Source organism: Triturus cristatus, chromosome 1_2, assembly GCF_964204655.1.
Source record: "Triturus cristatus chromosome 1_2, aTriCri1.1, whole genome shotgun sequence".
Classification (NCBI taxonomy): Eukaryota; Metazoa; Chordata; class Amphibia; order Caudata; family Salamandridae; genus Triturus; species Triturus cristatus.
The window spans coordinates 1,154,980,799-1,154,997,432 of NC_140580.1; the positions used below are offsets into that span (position 1 = coordinate 1,154,980,799).

General features: G+C 48.5%; 1 protein-coding gene across 2 annotated transcripts in view; it reads right to left on the minus strand.

Annotated features, from left to right (window-relative positions):
- NUP214 (nucleoporin 214) overlaps positions 1–16,634 on the minus strand; it is a 385,271-nt gene that overhangs the window by 253,375 nt on the left and 115,262 nt on the right. For both annotated transcript variants that reach the window (XM_085613954.1, XM_085613953.1), the window contains exons 20-23: positions 14,177–14,262; positions 11,563–11,646; positions 10,194–10,460; positions 8,683–8,841 (exon numbers count right to left, since the gene is read on the minus strand). In XM_085613954.1, coding sequence (XP_085470080.1) covers positions 8,683–8,841; positions 10,194–10,460; positions 11,563–11,646; positions 14,177–14,262 — 596 coding nt within the window. The remainder of the gene's footprint in view (positions 1–8,682; positions 8,842–10,193; positions 10,461–11,562; positions 11,647–14,176; positions 14,263–16,634) is intronic.

Consider the following 16,634-nt stretch of genomic DNA (forward strand, 5'->3'; position numbering starts at 1 on the left):
GAGAGTGTCTGTGAGAGTGTCTGTGAGAGAGTGTCTGTGAGAGAGTGTCTGTGAGAGAGTGTCTGTGAGAGAGTGTCTGTGAGAGAGTGTCTGTGAGAGAGTGTCTGTGAGAGAGTGTCTGTGAGAGTGTCTGTGAGAGTGTCTGTGAGAGTGTCTGTGAGAGTGTCTGTGAGAGTGTCTGTGAGAGTGTCTGTGAGAGTGTTGAGAGAGAGAGTTGAGAGAGAGTTGAGAGAGAGTCTGTGAGAGAGAGTGTCTGTGAGAGAGTGTCTGTGAGAGAGAGTGTCTGTGAGAGAGAGTGTCTGTGAGAGAGAGTGTCTGTGAGAGAGAGTGTCTGTGAGAGAGAGTGTCTGTGAGAGAGAGTGTCTGTGAGAGAGAGTGTCTGTGAGAGAGAGGGTCTGTGAGAGAGGGGGTCTGTGAGAGAGGGGGTCTGTGAGAGAGGGGGTCTGTGAGAGAGGGGGTCTGTGAGAGAGTGTCTGTGAGAGAGTGTCTGTGAGAGAGTGTCTGTGAGAGAGTGTCTGTGAGAGAGTGTCTGTGAGAGAGTGTCTGTGAGAGTGTCTGTGAGAGTCAGAGTGTCTGTGAGAGTCAGAGTGTCTGTGAGAGAGTGTCTGTGAGAGAGTGTCGGAGAGAGTGTCGGAGAGAGTGTCGGAGAGAGTGTCGGAGAGAGTGTCGGAGAGAGTGTCGGAGAGAGTGTCGGAGAGAGTGTCGGAGAGAGTGTCGGAGAGAGAGTCTGAGAGAGAGTCTGAGAGAGAGTCTGAGAGAGAGTCTGAGAGAGAGTCTGAGAGAGTCTGAGAGAGTGTGAGTTTGTGAGTGTCTGAGAGCGTGTCTGTGAGAGTGTGTCTGTGAGAGAGTGTCTGTGAGAGAGAGTCTGTGAGAGAGAGTGTCTGTGAGAGAGAGTGTCTGTGAGAGAGTGTGTCTGTGAGAGAGTGTGTCTGTGAGAGAGTGTGTCTGTGAGAGAGTGTGTCTGTGAGAGAGTGTGTCTGTGAGAGAGTGTGTCTGTGAGAGAGTGTGTCTGTGAGAGAGTGTGTCTGTGAGAGAGTGTGTCTGTGAGAGAAAGTCTGAGAGAAAGTCTGAGAGTGTCTGTGAGAGAGTGTCTGTGAGAGAGTGTCTGTGAGAGAGTGTCTGTGAGAGAGTGTCTGTGAGAGAGTGTCTGTGAGAGAGTGTCTGTGAGAGAGTGTCTGTGAGAGAGTGTCTGTGAGAGAGTGTCTGTGAGAGAGTGTCTGTGAGAGAGTGTCTGTGAGAGAGTGTCTGTGAGAGAGAGTCTGAGAGAGAGAGTCTGAGAGAGAGAGTCTGAGAGAGAGAGTCTGTGAGAGAGAGTCTGAGAGAGGCTGTGAGAGAGTGTCTGAGTCTGTGAGAGAGTGTCTGAGTCTGTGAAAGAGTGTCTGAGTCTGTGAAAGAGTGTCTGAGTCTGTGAAAGAGTGTCTGAGTCTGTGAAAGAGTGTCTGAGTCTGTGAAAGAGTGTCTGAGTCTGTGAAAGAGTGTCTGAGTCTGTGAAAGAGTGTCTGAGTCTGTGAAAGAGTGTCTGAGTCTGTGAAAGAGTGTCTGAGTCTGTGAAAGAGTGTCCGAGTCTGTGAAAGAGTGTCCGAGTCTGTGAAAGAGTGTCTGAGTCTGTGAAAGAGTGTCTGAGTCTGTGAAAGAGTGTCTGTGAGTCTGTGAAAGTGTCTGTGAAAGTGTCTGTGAGTCTGTGACAGAGTGTCTGTGAGAGTCAGAGAGTGTCTGTGAGAGTCTGTGACAGAGTGTCTGTGAGAGTCTGAGAGAGTGTCTGAGAGTTTGTGAGAGTGTCAGTGTCTGAGAGAGTCTGTGAGAGAGTGTGAGAGAGTGTCTGTGAGAGAGTGTCTGTGAGAAAGTGAGAAAGTGTCTATGAGAGAGTGTCTGTGAGAGCGTCTGTGAGAGAGAGTGTCTGTGAGAGAGTGTGTCTGTGAGAGAGTGTGTCTGTGAGAGAGTGTGTCTGTGAGAGAGTGTGTCTGTGAGAGAGTGTGTCTGTGAGAGAGTGTGTCTGTGAGAGTGTGTGTCTGTGAGAGTGTGTCTGTGAGAGTGTGTCTGTGAGAGTGTGTCTGTGAGAGTGTGTCTGTGTGAGAGTGTGTGTGTGAGAGTGTGTCTGTGTGAGAGAGTCTGTGAGAGAGAGAGTCTGTGAGAGAGAGTGTCTGTGAGAGAGTGTCTGTGAGAGAGTGTCTGTGAGAGAGTGTCTGTGAGAGCGTGTCTGTGAGAGCGTGTCTGTGAGAGCGTGTCTGTGAGAGAGTGTCTATAAGTCTGTGAGAGAGTGGGGTAGAGGGATAGAAGAGAGGTAGTGTAGAGGTAGAGGGGTAGAAGAGAGGTAGGGATATAAAGGCAAATGAAAAGGAAGCTATCGACTTCAGGAATGTGAAAGAAAGCTCTCCTATCTTGAAAGCTGATTACAAGCATCTCATGAGAAATGCTGCAAAACTTTCAACCTTTCAAACCAGGGAGTTGTTTGAAAGTTTCACTGCATTTCTCAGGAGATGATTGTAAACACGAATAACCTGATACATTTAATTTAACAGTTGGCTCCGCCCAGGATTGCTTAGTAACGCAAATGACAAGGAAGCCATCGACTGAGGAATGTGAAAGAAACTCTCTTATCTTGAAAGCTGATGAACCATGATGAGAGAGGAAAGCCATATGGCGCCTCTGCTCGTAAGCTCGCGCCCGCGCGCGTAACCGCAAGCTCTAGGCCACAGTGGTAGCATTTTCTGAAGCCCTTACTAAAAGTTTTGTCAGAGCAGCGCATGCGCTGGCTCAGGTGAGACCTAAAAACAAACATATTGCTAAAATACTCAAGACTTGAGTCTGTGAGAGGGTGTCTGTGAGAGGGAGTCTGTGAGAGGGTGTCTGTGAGAGGGAGTCTGTGAGAGGGAGTCTGTGAGAGAGAGTCAGAGAGAGAGTCAGAGAGAGAGTCAGAGAGAGAGTCAGAGAGAGAGAGTCAGAGAGAGAGAGTCAGAGAGTGAGAGTCAGAGTGAGAGTGAGAGTCTGTGAGTGAGAGTCTGTGAGTGAGAGTCTGTGAGTGAGAGTCTGTGAGTGAGAGTCTGTGAGTGAGAGTCTGTGAGTGAGAGTCTGTGAGTGAGAGTCTGTGAGTGAGAGTCTGTGAGTGAGAGTCTGTGAGTGAGAGTCTGTGAGTGAGAGTCTGTGAGTGAGAGTCTGTGAGTGAGAGTCTGTGAGTGAGAGTCTGTGAGTGAGAGTCTGTGAGTGAGAGTCTGAGTGAGAGTCTGAGTGAGAGTCTGAGTGAGAGTCTGAGTGAGAGTCTGAGTGAGAGTCTGAGAGAGTGTCTGAGAGAGTGTCTGAGAGAGAGAGTGTCAGAGAGAGAGTGTCAGAGAGAGAGAGTGTCAGAGAGAGAGAGTGTCAGAGAGAGAGAGAGAGTCTGAGAGAGTGTCTGAGAGAGTCTGAGAGTCTGTGAGAGTCTGTGAGAGAGTCAGAGTGAGAGAGTCTATGAGAGAGAGTCTGTGAGAGTCTGTAAGAGTGTCTGAGAGAGTGTCTGTGAGAGAGTGTCTGTGAGTCTGTGAGTCTGTGAGAGTGTCTGTGAGAGTGTCTGTGAGAGTGTCTGTGAGAGTGTCTGTGAGAGAGTGTCTGTGAGAGAGTGTGTCTGTGAGAGAGTGTGTCTGTGAGAGAGTGTGTCTGTGAGAGAGTGTGTCTGTGAGAGAGTGTGTCTGTGAGAGAGAGTGTCAGAGAGAGAGTGTCAGAGAGAGAGTGTCAGAGAGAGAGAGTGTCAGAGAGAGAGAGAGTGTCAGAGAGAGAGAGAGTGTCTGAGAGAGTGTCTGAGAGAGTGTGAGTGCCTGTAAGAGTGCCTGTAAGAGTGCCTGTAAGAGTGCCTGTAAGAGTGCCTGTAAGAGTGCCTGTGAGAGAGTCTGTGAGAGAGGGTCTGTGAGAGAGGGTCTGTGAGAGAGGGTCTGTGAGAGAGGGTCTGTGAGAGAGGGTCTGTGAGAGAGGGTCTGTGAGAGAGGGTCTGTGAGAGAGGGTCTGTGAGAGAGTGTATGAGAGTGTCTGTGAGAGTGTCTGTGAGAGTGTCTGTGAGAGTGGGTCTGTGAGAGAGGGTCTGTGAGAGAGGGTCTGTGAGAGAGGGTCTGTGAGAGAGGGTCTGTGAGAGAGGGTATGAGAGTGTCTGTGAGAGAGGGTATGAGAGTGTCTGTGAGAGTGTCTGTGAGAGTGTCTGTGAGAGAGAGTGTCTGTGAGAGAGAGTGTCTGTGAGAGAGAGTGTCTGTGAGAGAGAGTGTCTGTGAGAGAGAGTGTCTGTGAGAGAGAGTGTCTGTGAGAGAGAGTGTCTGTGAGAGAGAGTGTCTGTGAGAGAGAGTGTCTGTGAGAGAGAGTGTCTGTGAGAGAGAGTGTCTGTGAGAGAGAGTTGAGAGAGAGTGTCTGTGAGAGAGTGTCTGTGAGAGAGAGTGTCTGTGAGAGAGAGTGTCTGTGAGAGAGGGTCTGTGAGAGAGGGTCTGTGAGAGAGTGTATGAGAGTGTCTGTGAGAGTGTCTGTGAGAGTGTCTGTGAGAGTGTCTGTGAGAGTGTCTGTGAGAGTGTCTGTGAGAGTGTCTGTGAGAGTGTCTGTGAGAGTGTCTGTGAGAGTGTCTGTGAGAGTGTCTGTGAGAGTGTCTGTGAGAGTGTCTGTGAGAGTGTCTGTGAGAGTGTCTGTGAGAGAGAGTGTCTGTGAGAGAGAGTGTCTGTGAGAGAGAGTGTCTGTGAGAGAGAGTGTCTGTGAGAGAGAGTGTCTGTGAGAGAGAGTGTCTGTGAGAGAGAGTGTCTGTGAGAGAGAGTGTCTGTGAGAGAGAGTGTCTGTGAGAGAGAGTGTCTGTGAGAGAGAGTGTCTGTGAGAGAGAGTGTCTGTGAGAGAGAGTGTCTGTGAGAGAGAGTGTCTGTGAGAGAGGGTCTGTGAGAGAGGGTCTGTGAGAGAGGGTCTGTGAGAGAGTGTCTGTGAGAGAGTGTCTGTGAGAGAGTGTCTGTGAGAGAGTGTCTGTGAGAGAGTGTCTGTGAGAGTGTCTGAGAGAGAGTGTGTGAGAGAGTGTGTGAGAGAGTGTCTGTGAGAGAGTGTCTGTGAGAGAGTGTCTGTGAGAGAGTGTCTGTGAGAGAGTGTCTGTGAGAGAGTGTCTGTGAGAGAGTGTCTGTGAGAGAGTGTCTGTGAGAGAGAGTCTGTGAGAGTGTCTGTGAGAGTGTGTCTGTGAGAGTGTGTCTGTGAGAGTGTGTCTGTGAGTGTGTGTCTGTGAGTGTCTGAGCGCGTGTCTGTGAGAGTGTGTCTGTGAGAGAGTGTGTCTGTGAGAGAGTGTGTCTGTGAGAGAGTGTGTCTGTGAGAGAGTGTGTCTGTGAGAGAAAGTCTGAGAGAAAGTCTGAGAGAAAGTCTGAGAGAAAGTCTGAGAGAAAGTCTGAGAGAAAGTCTGAGAGAAAGTCTGAGAGTGTCTGTGAGAGAGTGTCTGTGAGAGAGTGTCTGTGAGAGAGTGTCTGTGAGAGAGTGTCTGTGAGAGAGTGTCTGTGAGAGAGAGTCTGAGAGAGAGAGTCTGAGAGAGAGAGTCTGAGAGAGAGAGTCTGAGAGAGAGAGTCTGAGAGAGAGAGTCTGAGAGAGAGAGTCTGAGAGAGAGTCTGAGAGAGAGTCTGAGAGAGGCTGTGAGAGAGTCTGAGAGAGGCTGTGAGAGAGTGTCTGAGAGTCTGTGAGAGTGTCTGAGAGTGTGAGAGTGTCTGAGAGTGTGAGAGTGTCTGAGAGTGTGAGAGTGTCTGAGAGTGAGAGTGTCTGAGAGTCTGTGAGAGTCAGAGAGTGTCTGTGAGAGTCAGAGAGTGTCTGTGAGAGTCAGAGAGTGTCTGTGAGAGTCTGTGACAGAGTGTCTGTGGGAGTTTGAGAGAGTGGCTGAGAGTTTGTGAGAGTGTCAGTTTGTGAGAGTGCCTGAGAGTGTCTGTGAGAGAGTGTCTGTGAGAGAGTGTCTGTGAGAGAGTGTCTGTGAGAGAGTGTCTGTGAGAGTCAGAGTGTCTGTGAGAGTCAGAGTGTCTGTGAGAGTCAGAGTGTCTGTGAGAGTCAGAGTGTCTGTGAGAGTCAGAGTGTCTGTGAGAGTCAGAGTGTCTGTGAGAGTCAGAGTGTCTGTGAGAGTCAGAGTGTCTGTGAGAGAGTGTCGGAGAGAGTGTCGGAGAGAGTGTCGGAGAGAGTGTCGGAGAGAGTGTCGGAGAGAGTGTCGGAGAGAGTGTCGGAGAGAGTGTCGGAGAGAGTGTCGGAGAGAGTGTCGGAGAGAGTGTCGGAGAGAGAGTCGGAGAGAGTGTCTGAGAGAGAGTCTGAGAGAGAGTCTGAGAGAGTCTGAGAGAGTGTGAGTTTGTGAGTGTCTGAGAGCGTGTCTGTGAGAGTGTGTCTGTGAGAGAGTGTCTGTGAGAGAGAGTCTGTGAGAGAGTGTGTCTGTGAGAGAGTGTGTCTGTGAGAGAGTGTGTCTGTGAGAGAGTGTGTCTGTGAGAGAGTGTGTCTGTGAGAGAGTGTGTCTGTGAGAGAGTGTGTCTGTGAGAGAGTGTGTCTGTGAGAGAGTGTGTCTGTGAGAGAGTGTGTCTGTGAGAGAAAGTCTGAGAGAAAGTCTGAGAGTGTCTGTGAGAGTGTCTGTGAGAGAGTGTCTGTGAGAGAGTGTCTGTGAGAGAGTGTCTGTGAGAGAGTGTCTGTGAGAGAGTGTCTGTGAGAGAGTGTCTGTGAGAGAGTGTCTGTGAGAGAGTGTCTGTGAGAGAGTGTCTGAGAGAGAGTGTCTGAGAGAGAGAGTCTGAGAGAGAGTCTGAGAGAGAGTCTGAGAGAGGCTGTGAGAGAGTGTCTGAGTCTGTGAGAGAGTGTCTGAGTCTGTGAGAGAGTGTCTGAGTCTGTGAGAGTGTCTGAGAGTGTGAGAGTGTCTGAGAGTGCGAGAGTGTCTGAGAGTGTGAGAGTGTCTGAGAGTCTGAGAGTGTCTGAGAGTCTGAGAGTGTCTGAGAGTCTGAGAGTGTCTGAGAGTCTGTGAGAGAGTGTCTGTGAGAGTCAGAGAGTGTCTGTGAGAGTCTGTGACAGAGTGTCTGTGAGAGTTTGAGAGAGTGGCTGAGAGTTTGTGAGAGTGTCAGTTTGTGAGAGTGTCTGAGAGTCTGAGAGTGTCTGTGAGAGAGTGTCTGTGAGAGAGTGTCTGTGAGAGAGTGTCTGTGAGAGAGTGTCTGTGAGAGAGTGTCTGTGAGAGAGTGTCTGTGAGAGAGTGTCTGTGAGAGAGTGTCTGTGAGAGAGTGTCTGTGAGAGAGTGTCTATAAGTCTGTGAGAGACGGTCTGTGAGAGTGTGAGAGAGTGGCTGTGAGAGAGTGGGGTAGAGGGGTAGAAGAGAGGTAGTGTAGAGGTAGAGGGGTAGAAGAGAGGTAGGGATATAAAGGCAAATGAAAAGGAAGCTATCGACTTCAGGAATGTGAAAGAAAGCTCTCCTATCTTGAAAGCTGATTACAAGCATCTCCTGAGAAATGCTGCAAAACTTTCAACCTTTCAAACCAGGGAGTCGTTTGAAAGTTTCCCTGCGTTTCTCAGGAGACTATTGTAAACACGAATAACCTGATACATTTAATTTAACAGTTGGCTCCGCCCAGGATTGCTTAGTAACGCAAATGACAAGGAAGCCATCGACTGAGGAATGTGAAAGAAAGCTCTCTTATCTTGAAAGCTGATGAACCATGATGAGAGAGGAAAGCCATATGGCGCCTCTGCTCGTAAGCTCGCGCCCGCGCGCGTAACCGCAAGCTCTAGTCCACAGTGGTAGCATTTTCTGAAGCCCTTACTAAAAGTTTCATCAGAGCAGCGCATGCGCTGGCTCAGGTGAGACCTAAAAACAAACATATTGCTAAGATACTCGAGACTTGAATGCATCAAGTCTATTTAGAGTTGGCAGTTTGTTAACTTTAACGGGTGTACCCATCTTCCATACAGCCTTTAATGCACGTCCACTAGAAAGCAGCCTGCAGAAGAGTAGTTGACTAAGATACTAGAGAATATGCAACACACACATAATATCACAAACTAACAGCGGCTCAGGCAGAAAACTGTGGTTTCATTTGCTTTTGTGGTAATGAGATCAGAGCGTGGGACTTCCAGGAAGAATAGGGGTGTTGTATGTTTGGTAATAAGAACATTGGTGGGAAGCAGAGAAACCAAGCAGTGCTTTGGGATCGAGAGGATGTGCTTGTATTATAACCAAAGGGCTTGGAAGTGCCTTGTTATCACTGGGGCTGCATGGGCAACATGAGTGCCTGTGAATGGACCCAACAGCAGTGAATTGATAGTCTTGTAGACTTCCCTCTCCTGTGTTTGGTGGAGAGTGTGGCCTGGAATGTGACCTTCCTTCTCTTGTGGCAAACACATGTGAAGAAATGCACAAGCCATTTCATCAGCACACACAGTCTGGCACATCACCGAGGAAGCAAAGCAACTTCTTAATGGGGGAAACAAAGAAATGATGGGTGGACTGATGCATGAATCTCAGCCACTGGTGTCTGCTCCCCAACAGGAAACAACTATGCTACACATTAGCCTTCACCCAGCTCCAATAGTAACACGGTGCAGCCTGAACTGCTGGCCATCTTCCCTCTGACCAGGAATATGAGAAAGGTTAATGTCCGGAATAATTATCAATGGTTCAGATTAATTGAAACATTTCCATGCACCAAAAACTTCTTAGTGAGACCCGGTGGCCTTTGAGGTGTGTTGCACACCGACTGTGGGCCTGTGTGAGCTTACCTAGAGGCTGGCTGCCCATTTGCCTCCGGAGGGCTGCTGCTGCAGCCGCCTGCTGAGCAGGTACTGTGGTGCTGGGCAAAGGAGCGCCATGTTTGACAGTTCTGGTTGCCAGCTTAGTGCTGTCCGCTCCAGTCGGGACAGCGCGGTTTGAAGCAGGAACTAACATGAAGGGAATAAATAAAAAACACGTTTATGCACAAATTAGCTAAGATTTATACACAAGAATGTACATATAGTGCAGTCAAAGTACAGGGAGTACACAGATTAAATGTGCAGCAGAGTGATGCTTGCAGCGCAGAAACATCCCATGGACTCCTCCAACAGGAGCTGCACTGAAACAGGTGTGATGAACCCACTGGGTCATTGAAATGTGAGCCCAATGTACTGTTTTACCCAGGACGTACCAAGACATGGCAAAGCCCCATGTGAGGCAGAGTTCCCTCGGGGATACCTGCTGTCAGCAGCCAACATTCAAACCTTGTTTGGTAAGGGGCTTAAGGTACTGGTGTAATTCACTTCCAAATACATGCTTTATAGGAGGTGGAAGTGAGACCTAACCAGGAGTTGATGCCCCATGCAATGCGAGCTGCGATTCTTCATGCAGGGTAAATAGCACACAGACACTGTGTGCAGAAGGTTACACTGTGGCTGTTTGTGCTACACCACATCTGTTGAGCATAGAGTTCTACCACCGGGCATCGCAGAAGAGTAGGTAGTGATTCTCCCTGAGAGGCACTTTTTGCGAACCCTTAATCGCCAGACCCTATATTCGCTGCTAATAGCAATTTTAAAATGTGAACTCACATATGGTCACATTCAGTGGAGAGAAAACATATGACATGTCTGGAAAAAACTTACAGGGTAGGGCAAGAGAACTTTTTCAAAGCCATGCATATGACTTTCTTTCCACCACCCTCTACAGACAGCCTGAACAGTACAAGTCTCGAAGGAAGAGGCTGCACACTGCTCTAGCATTTGTTCCTCCACTTACTAAGGGCCTCTGTGTCTTTCAAACACTTCACACTCCTTAACAAGGTGCCAAGCTCAAATACATGCACACCCAGTCTATTCTTAACAAGGGCCAGTACTCTCTCCCGCGACACTGTACCTGAACTAACCAAGGCGCTCCAACTGCCTCTGCATCACCCTTTTCAAGGTCATGCACAGATGCCTCCAGCAGCGCAGCCAGCCTTCGCCATACGACATATGTCCATTATCAGTGCATACCATGCTCTCTCCTGCTCAGATTCTCAAAAATGATATCCCCTCTGCCTTTACGCTCCATCCGCTCCACCCTTGCTGTGTCTCCTGCCAACCCCATTTTCCTCTCATCAGAGAAGCTGCAAGACCCCCTCCTCTCTCTCCACCCCTTCATGTATCCTAAAATTCTGTTCCCTCTTTTGCCCATCCATAGCCCCTGTAATCCCAGTAGGGTAAACCCACGTTCCACAAGCAGAATCACTTTCAGGCTAGATATTGGCCAGTCAGAGCAGAGTTCACAATACACTCACCTTGGCTCACGGCAGGGCCCATGCCAAGCTGGGTCTTCCCAAAAACAGGAGGCGGAGTAACTAGGCCTGGCTGAACAGAGGGGGTCCGGACCACCGGTGCATGCCGTGGGAGTCGGATGGGTACCATCGCCTCAAGCTCTTCCTCCTGTACCTCCTCCTCTTGGACCTCCTCAGGATCTGCAGCTTGTGAGATGGACGAAGTGGAACTAACTTCATCAAAGTCTTCGGAAAACCTTGGGGACAAGAAAGCTGAGCGGGACAGATTGGCTGTTCAAATAAAAAATAGATTAATAGATCAATGAATTATGCAATTGAACCAACCAACAATTCACAAATGGTCTGCCCAAACATATCAGACCTCTTCCATTCAACAGCCACAGCATGTACATGATAAAACACTTCCAACATTATGCAGACTCAGACTCCTCAATCTCTCTGAACGTACCTACCGCACAAGTCTAAACCTCATTCCAACTCGCCAGAGTCCATACAGTCATGTCGCTCACCATCCGCCTCAACTGTATTCATTTACCCAGAAGCCTTCACCTGAACAACAGTCAAACTTCACTCCTCTACATGTATATTAGGCAGAGCCAATCCTTTCCAGAGTTCACTCAGGCCAGGCCCCTCTCTGTCACCGTGTGTCACAGTAGTAGTAATCAGTTACTTGTTCCTGCAATAGGTACAGATGAAACCCCTACTATCTTATGTATTGACAGATCATACTGCACCTTTCCTCCAAATGTATAAATCTCACATCAATTTGTAGATGAGAAACGAGGGTCGGCAGAGACATTACTTCAGCAAGAGGTTCCTTCGGAACGGGAGGGTAAGTTCAGGGGTAGAGGCAGTTAGTGACCCCCCACTGAAGTCACCACCTCATGTTTGATGACCTCTTGAGCAGATGGGAGGGCAATGAACAGCATTCATAGGAGCCTGCCTGCTCCCTTCAACACGCAGAACCCTTGCAATGTTCAGCAGGGCCTGCCAGAGCCACACCTTCCAGTCAAAAGTGTCACTGGAAATACCGAACTGTGAGAAAAAGCCAAACTGAAAGTTTCTTTCTCCGTCAAAGGGCTGCACCCAACATGCTACGGTGACAATTCCATGGGCATTTTTAAAATAATTCTTTGATCAGTTTACAACAATTCTGTGAAATTCAGCAAATAACGTTAAATTCAGTAATCATAGGTCTATATCAGTGAAAATGTCATCTATTCTGCACATTTTCTGCATACCTGGAAAAATAAAAAAAGACAAAGGAAGCATGCACGAATTGTCACTCTAGCATTACACCACGGGTTGATGTTAGCTTTCCAGCACCCAATGCACATTTTACACAACCCGTTCACAGTGATGTGGAAGGTACCTGGGGCTGTGGATCGCACAGGAGGAGTCTTTCTCTTGGACAGGAAATTTCTCAGCTGGGCCTGCTTTACAGGGGAAAGCTTTCCTGTGAAAAATAATGTTTATTTATCAGAATCCTTACTGTGGAAACCAAATACACACAGACAAATAATAGTGGCTCTTTCATGGAGCCCCACCAGCAGGACTGGCATAAGGGGCTCTGGACACTGCAGTTCAAGACCCATTTTATCTTTACTTTGCTCCTCGCTCCTGTACACAAATCTCAGGTTTTGTGAAAAGCCGAGAGAACTGAGGACAGATCACTGCAAAATAGGGTACAGAAAAATAAGGAGGCTAAAGATTTCCAGAGGGTTGTTTGAAAACACAGCTGCAACCTCCCTCGAAGATCTTGATCTATCAGTGTTAACCCATTCTTAAAGCAGAGGGCCCCTGAACACTACACTGGGCCTTTTTTTCCATGTGTTCCGCTCCACTCAAGGTTCCTCCCGCCCTTTAATTTGTGCAGAGAAATCACAAGCATGGTCATCAACCCCCCCCCACTACCTTACATAAGGGGATTTGGTACTTTTTTCAAATCTCAATGAAGGTTAGAACCTCATCTTCTCGGCCAGCACACTAGAAGACTGGTAAGGGTCCAGAGGGCACCTCTAAGGGGTCTTCTGTGTGCAGGTCATAATACATATAGTACTGGCATCAGTACTGATTTATTAAGACAAGGTGTTTGATACCAAACACCAGTGTTTTCAGTGAAGCGGTCATGTAGTTGTGGATCGCGTAATGACCAGTGCCTAGTACATATTCTTAAGATGGCTTCTCTGCTCACTTGCACCATCTAGTAATTGAACTAAACCGCACAGAGGCACATCTGCTCATATTATATAAAGTATCCTTCATAAGGGGTACACGGCCTGCTGTAGGAGTGACTTACATATATTACAAGCAGTGACTTTGGCATGGCACACAATGAATGTGCCATGTTGTGCTTCCACTCATGGTTTGCACCACAACACAACCTGCAATAGCAGCCTGCATGCAATTTGTGTGTGGGTCCCCAAGGGTGGCATAAAACATACTGCAGCCTTTAGGGACCCTCTTTAGCACCCATGCCCTAAGTACCAGGGGTAACATTTACTAGGGACTTACAGAGTGCTAAAGTCCATGCCAACTGGGTTACAATTAGACTTTACTTGTTTTAGGGATATGAGCACTGGCACCGAGATCTGGTTAGCAGGCCTCAGTGCGCTGTCTGAGTTTAAAACTAGCATCTAGTAGTCAAAAATGGGGCAAAAAGTGGAGAGGATAACTGCAACAAAATTCCAGCTTCCTACACTTACCTATGTTTTCATTGTGATGGTCAGATACCGGATTTCATACTTTGTGAGTCGGAATTTCTGCAGCTTGTCACCTGGCTTAGTCAGTTGACACAGATAACTGGAGCTCTGAATTGCCTCACATAATTATCTATCACAGTTTCCCATGTTCTTTGAAAGCTGTACCATTAATTTTCCACCATGACGGGCAGCAACCTCGGACTGTGATCATTTTGCTCTGCTGCTCAGCCCTCTGCTCAGCATGGGGCACTGACAGTGCGCCCCCCTGATGGCAGTCTTCTGAAGGGGGCCAAGGAGGTCCTATGGACCCTCCCCAGACATCCCCTTGCAGGCAGATGCAATCACTCACTGCACCCGCCTGCAAGGGGATCTCTCTCTGCTTTTAAAAATGCAGGCGGGTTGTCGCCTGCACAGCGAAACATGGTGCGACTGCTTCAAAGCTACTCCATTTTTCACTTGAGTGCGTTGCCCCCAGAGCAGCAGAACATCACGGCTGACCTGTGGCATCGCATTCAATGTAATAGGGTGCACTTCCCCGGTTTGTTTTCAGCTCTCCTGTTTTAAGGTGTGCGGTGGCACAAACAGGGAAAATGTATCCTATGTGTAATAGAGCCCCGGAAGGTTAAGATTAAAAAATGTGAGGAAAAGGGCTTAATTGTCACAATACCTTTCCCCACCCATGTAGGGATGATCCCCAAAACCACCTACCTCACCCCCACTGTGGTCTGGGTACCATTCATAGGAATCCGGTTACCATTTTGACCTCGCAGGATGTAGGTCATTCCCAGTGCACTGAACCCTAATTCAGCCCCTCCTCCACACATGTTTTGGTGCCTAATTACCCCTTCCTCCCCAGAGATGTAGTTGCCATTTCCTTTCCACAGAGGTAAAGGGTACTGCAAACCTACCTTCAACAGGGCTTTGGTGGCCCCCTGCTGTCCTTTCAGTCCCACCATCCTTCCTGCACCCCCCCGCCCCCCCCCAAGGTTCTGGTTAACTCCACTTTCCCCTCTTACAAACGTCCGGTGACTACTTCATCACCCCACCCCACACCGATATTGCTCTTTCCCACCTCCCCACACCTGCCCTTCCCAAGATCTGAAGGCCAAGCACTAGCCACAGGGACCAGGATATTACAAGCACATGAATAACGCACAGCAGTGCCCCACGCAGCAGAAAGCATCACCATGACAGTAGCACAAGCTGCAGGTAGTGTCACTAGAATGGAAGTATACGCAGCAAATATATTACCATAACAGTACCACATACTGCGAAAAACATTACCAGGTAGTTTCGGCAAAGGCTTAGCTGGAGAATCCAATGTGGTTTTGGTCAAAGCATCACGCAGGCTTTCAAGCTCCAAGTCAAGGCTGGAGAGAGAAAGAGAAAACCAAGTCAGTATAGAAAAGTCCATCTCTGCTTGGTGTCAAACATTGGTAACAATACAAAGCAATTCATGGTATTGAATATGCTACTTACCAGTATGCATCTGTTCTTGGCATGTAGGGCTGCTGACATTCATATCTGTGCATAGATCGCCGCCTAGTGTTGGGTCCGGATGTTTGCACGTTGTTGTCCTGGAAGAGTCTTCGAAGTATCCTGAGATAGGTGACTCCTCCCCTGGACCACAGTGCGCATGGGCATCCTCTCCATCCTTAGATAGTTTTTCGCCATTGTGGCAGTGATGGAGTAGATACAGTAAGTGATGACCATGCTATACAGTAATTCTGAGAGCTGCAGCTGCTACAGGCGCCGGGGAGGAGGGTGGGCGATATGAATGTCAGCAGCCCTACATGCCAAGAACAGATGCATACTGGGAAGTAGCATATTCAGTTCGAGGCATGTGGGCTGCTGAATTCATATCTGTGCATAGAATACATAGCAGTACCTCCCATTAGCGGCGGCCACCAGTGCCAGCTGCAGCGGTCTGAAAAAGAGTTTTGAGAACAGCCTGTCCTACAGCTGCCTGCTGTTTTGAGTGTACATCTACACAATAGTGTTTGGTAAATGTATGTATAGTGGACCATGTGGCTGCTCTACATATATCATGTAAAGGAATGTTTCCCAGGAAAGCCATGGAGGCCCCTAACTTACGTGTTGAGTGGGCCCGTGGGGGAATCGTTAATGTGCGTTTAGCCTTTTGATAGCAAATTTGAATACATTTAACGATCCATCTGGCTATACCTGCTTTGGAGATTGCGTTGCCTTTGTGTTGTGGGGAAAAGGCGACGAAAAGTTGTTTCGTTTTCCTAAAGTTTTTAGTTCTGTCTATATAGTACATGAGGGCTCTTTTGACGTCTAGTGTATGGAGCATCCTTTCAGCGATATTTTGTGGATTCTGAAAGAAAACAGGCAGTTCAATGGTTTGATTCATGTGGAACTGCGATTTTACTTTAGGCATGAATTTGGGGTTGGTACGTAGTACGACCCTGTTTGCGTGAACCTGTATGAATGGCTCTTGAATGGTTAGTGCCTGGAGTTCACTAACTCTTCTCAACGAAGTGATTGCTATTAGGAAAGCTACTTTCCAGGTGAGGAATTGAATCTCACATGAGTGGAGAGGTTCGAAGGGTGGACCCATCAGCCGGGTGAGGACCAAGTTGAGGTTCCACACTGGTGCTGGTGGGTGTCTTGGGGGAATTACTCGTTTAAGTCCCTCCAAGAAGGCTTTGATGGCAGGCACTCTGAATAAAGAGAGGTGCTGCCTGTTCTGGAGATAGGCTGCTATTGCGGTCAAATGGATACGTATTGAGGTGTATGCCAGATTGCATCGGTATAGGTGTAAGAGGTAACAGATTATGTTTTGAGTGGATGCGTCTAGCGGGTTAATGTCATTGTTATTACAATAAATGACAAACCTCTTCCATTTGGCTGCATAGCAAGCTCTGGTAGTGGGTCTCCTAGCTTCCTTAATGATCTCCATACAGTCAGGTGGCAGGTTTAGGTAGCCAAACTCTAGGACTTCAGGAGCCAGATTGCCAGGTTCAGCTGTTGCGGATCTGGGTGCTGAATTTCTCCATGGTTCTGCGTTAAAAACGCGGGTTTGATCCGCAGCCTTTGATGCGGCACCACGGAAAGTTCCAGAAAGGTGGTGTACCATGGCTGGCGTGCCCATGTTGGAGCAACCAGGATGAGTGTCAGTAAGTGCTGTCGCAGTTTGCGTGCCACTAGCGGTATCAACGGCGCTGGGGGAAAAGCGTACGCAAATCTGCCGGACCAGTTCATCCATATCGCATTGCCCTGCGACTGTGGATGTGGGAACCTGGCGGCAAAGCTTTGGCATTTTGCGTTTTCCCTTGTGGCGAATAGGTCTATCTCTGGATGACCCCACTGCTTGAAGTATGGTTGGAGTACTGATGGGTGTAACTCCCACTCGTGCATCTGGTGGCTGTGTCTGCTGAGCAGATCCGCCATCTGGTTGTCCTTGCCTGGGAGGTGTTCCGCCATGAGGAATATGTTCCTCTGGATGGCCCACTTCCACATGCTCTGAGCCAGATGAGACAACTGTGGAGAGTGTGTTCCTCTCTGCTTCTGTATGTAGTACATGGCAGTCATGTTGTCCGTCCGGATCAACACGACCTTGTTGCACAGGTGTACTTTGAATGCTTTCATAGCCAGGAAGATTGCCATCAGTTCCAGAAGGTTGATGTGCATCTTCTTTTGTTGTGTAGTCCATAGTCCCTGCACTGTGTAATTGAGTACATGGGCTCCCCATCCCTGGAGAGACGCGTCCGCTGTCAGT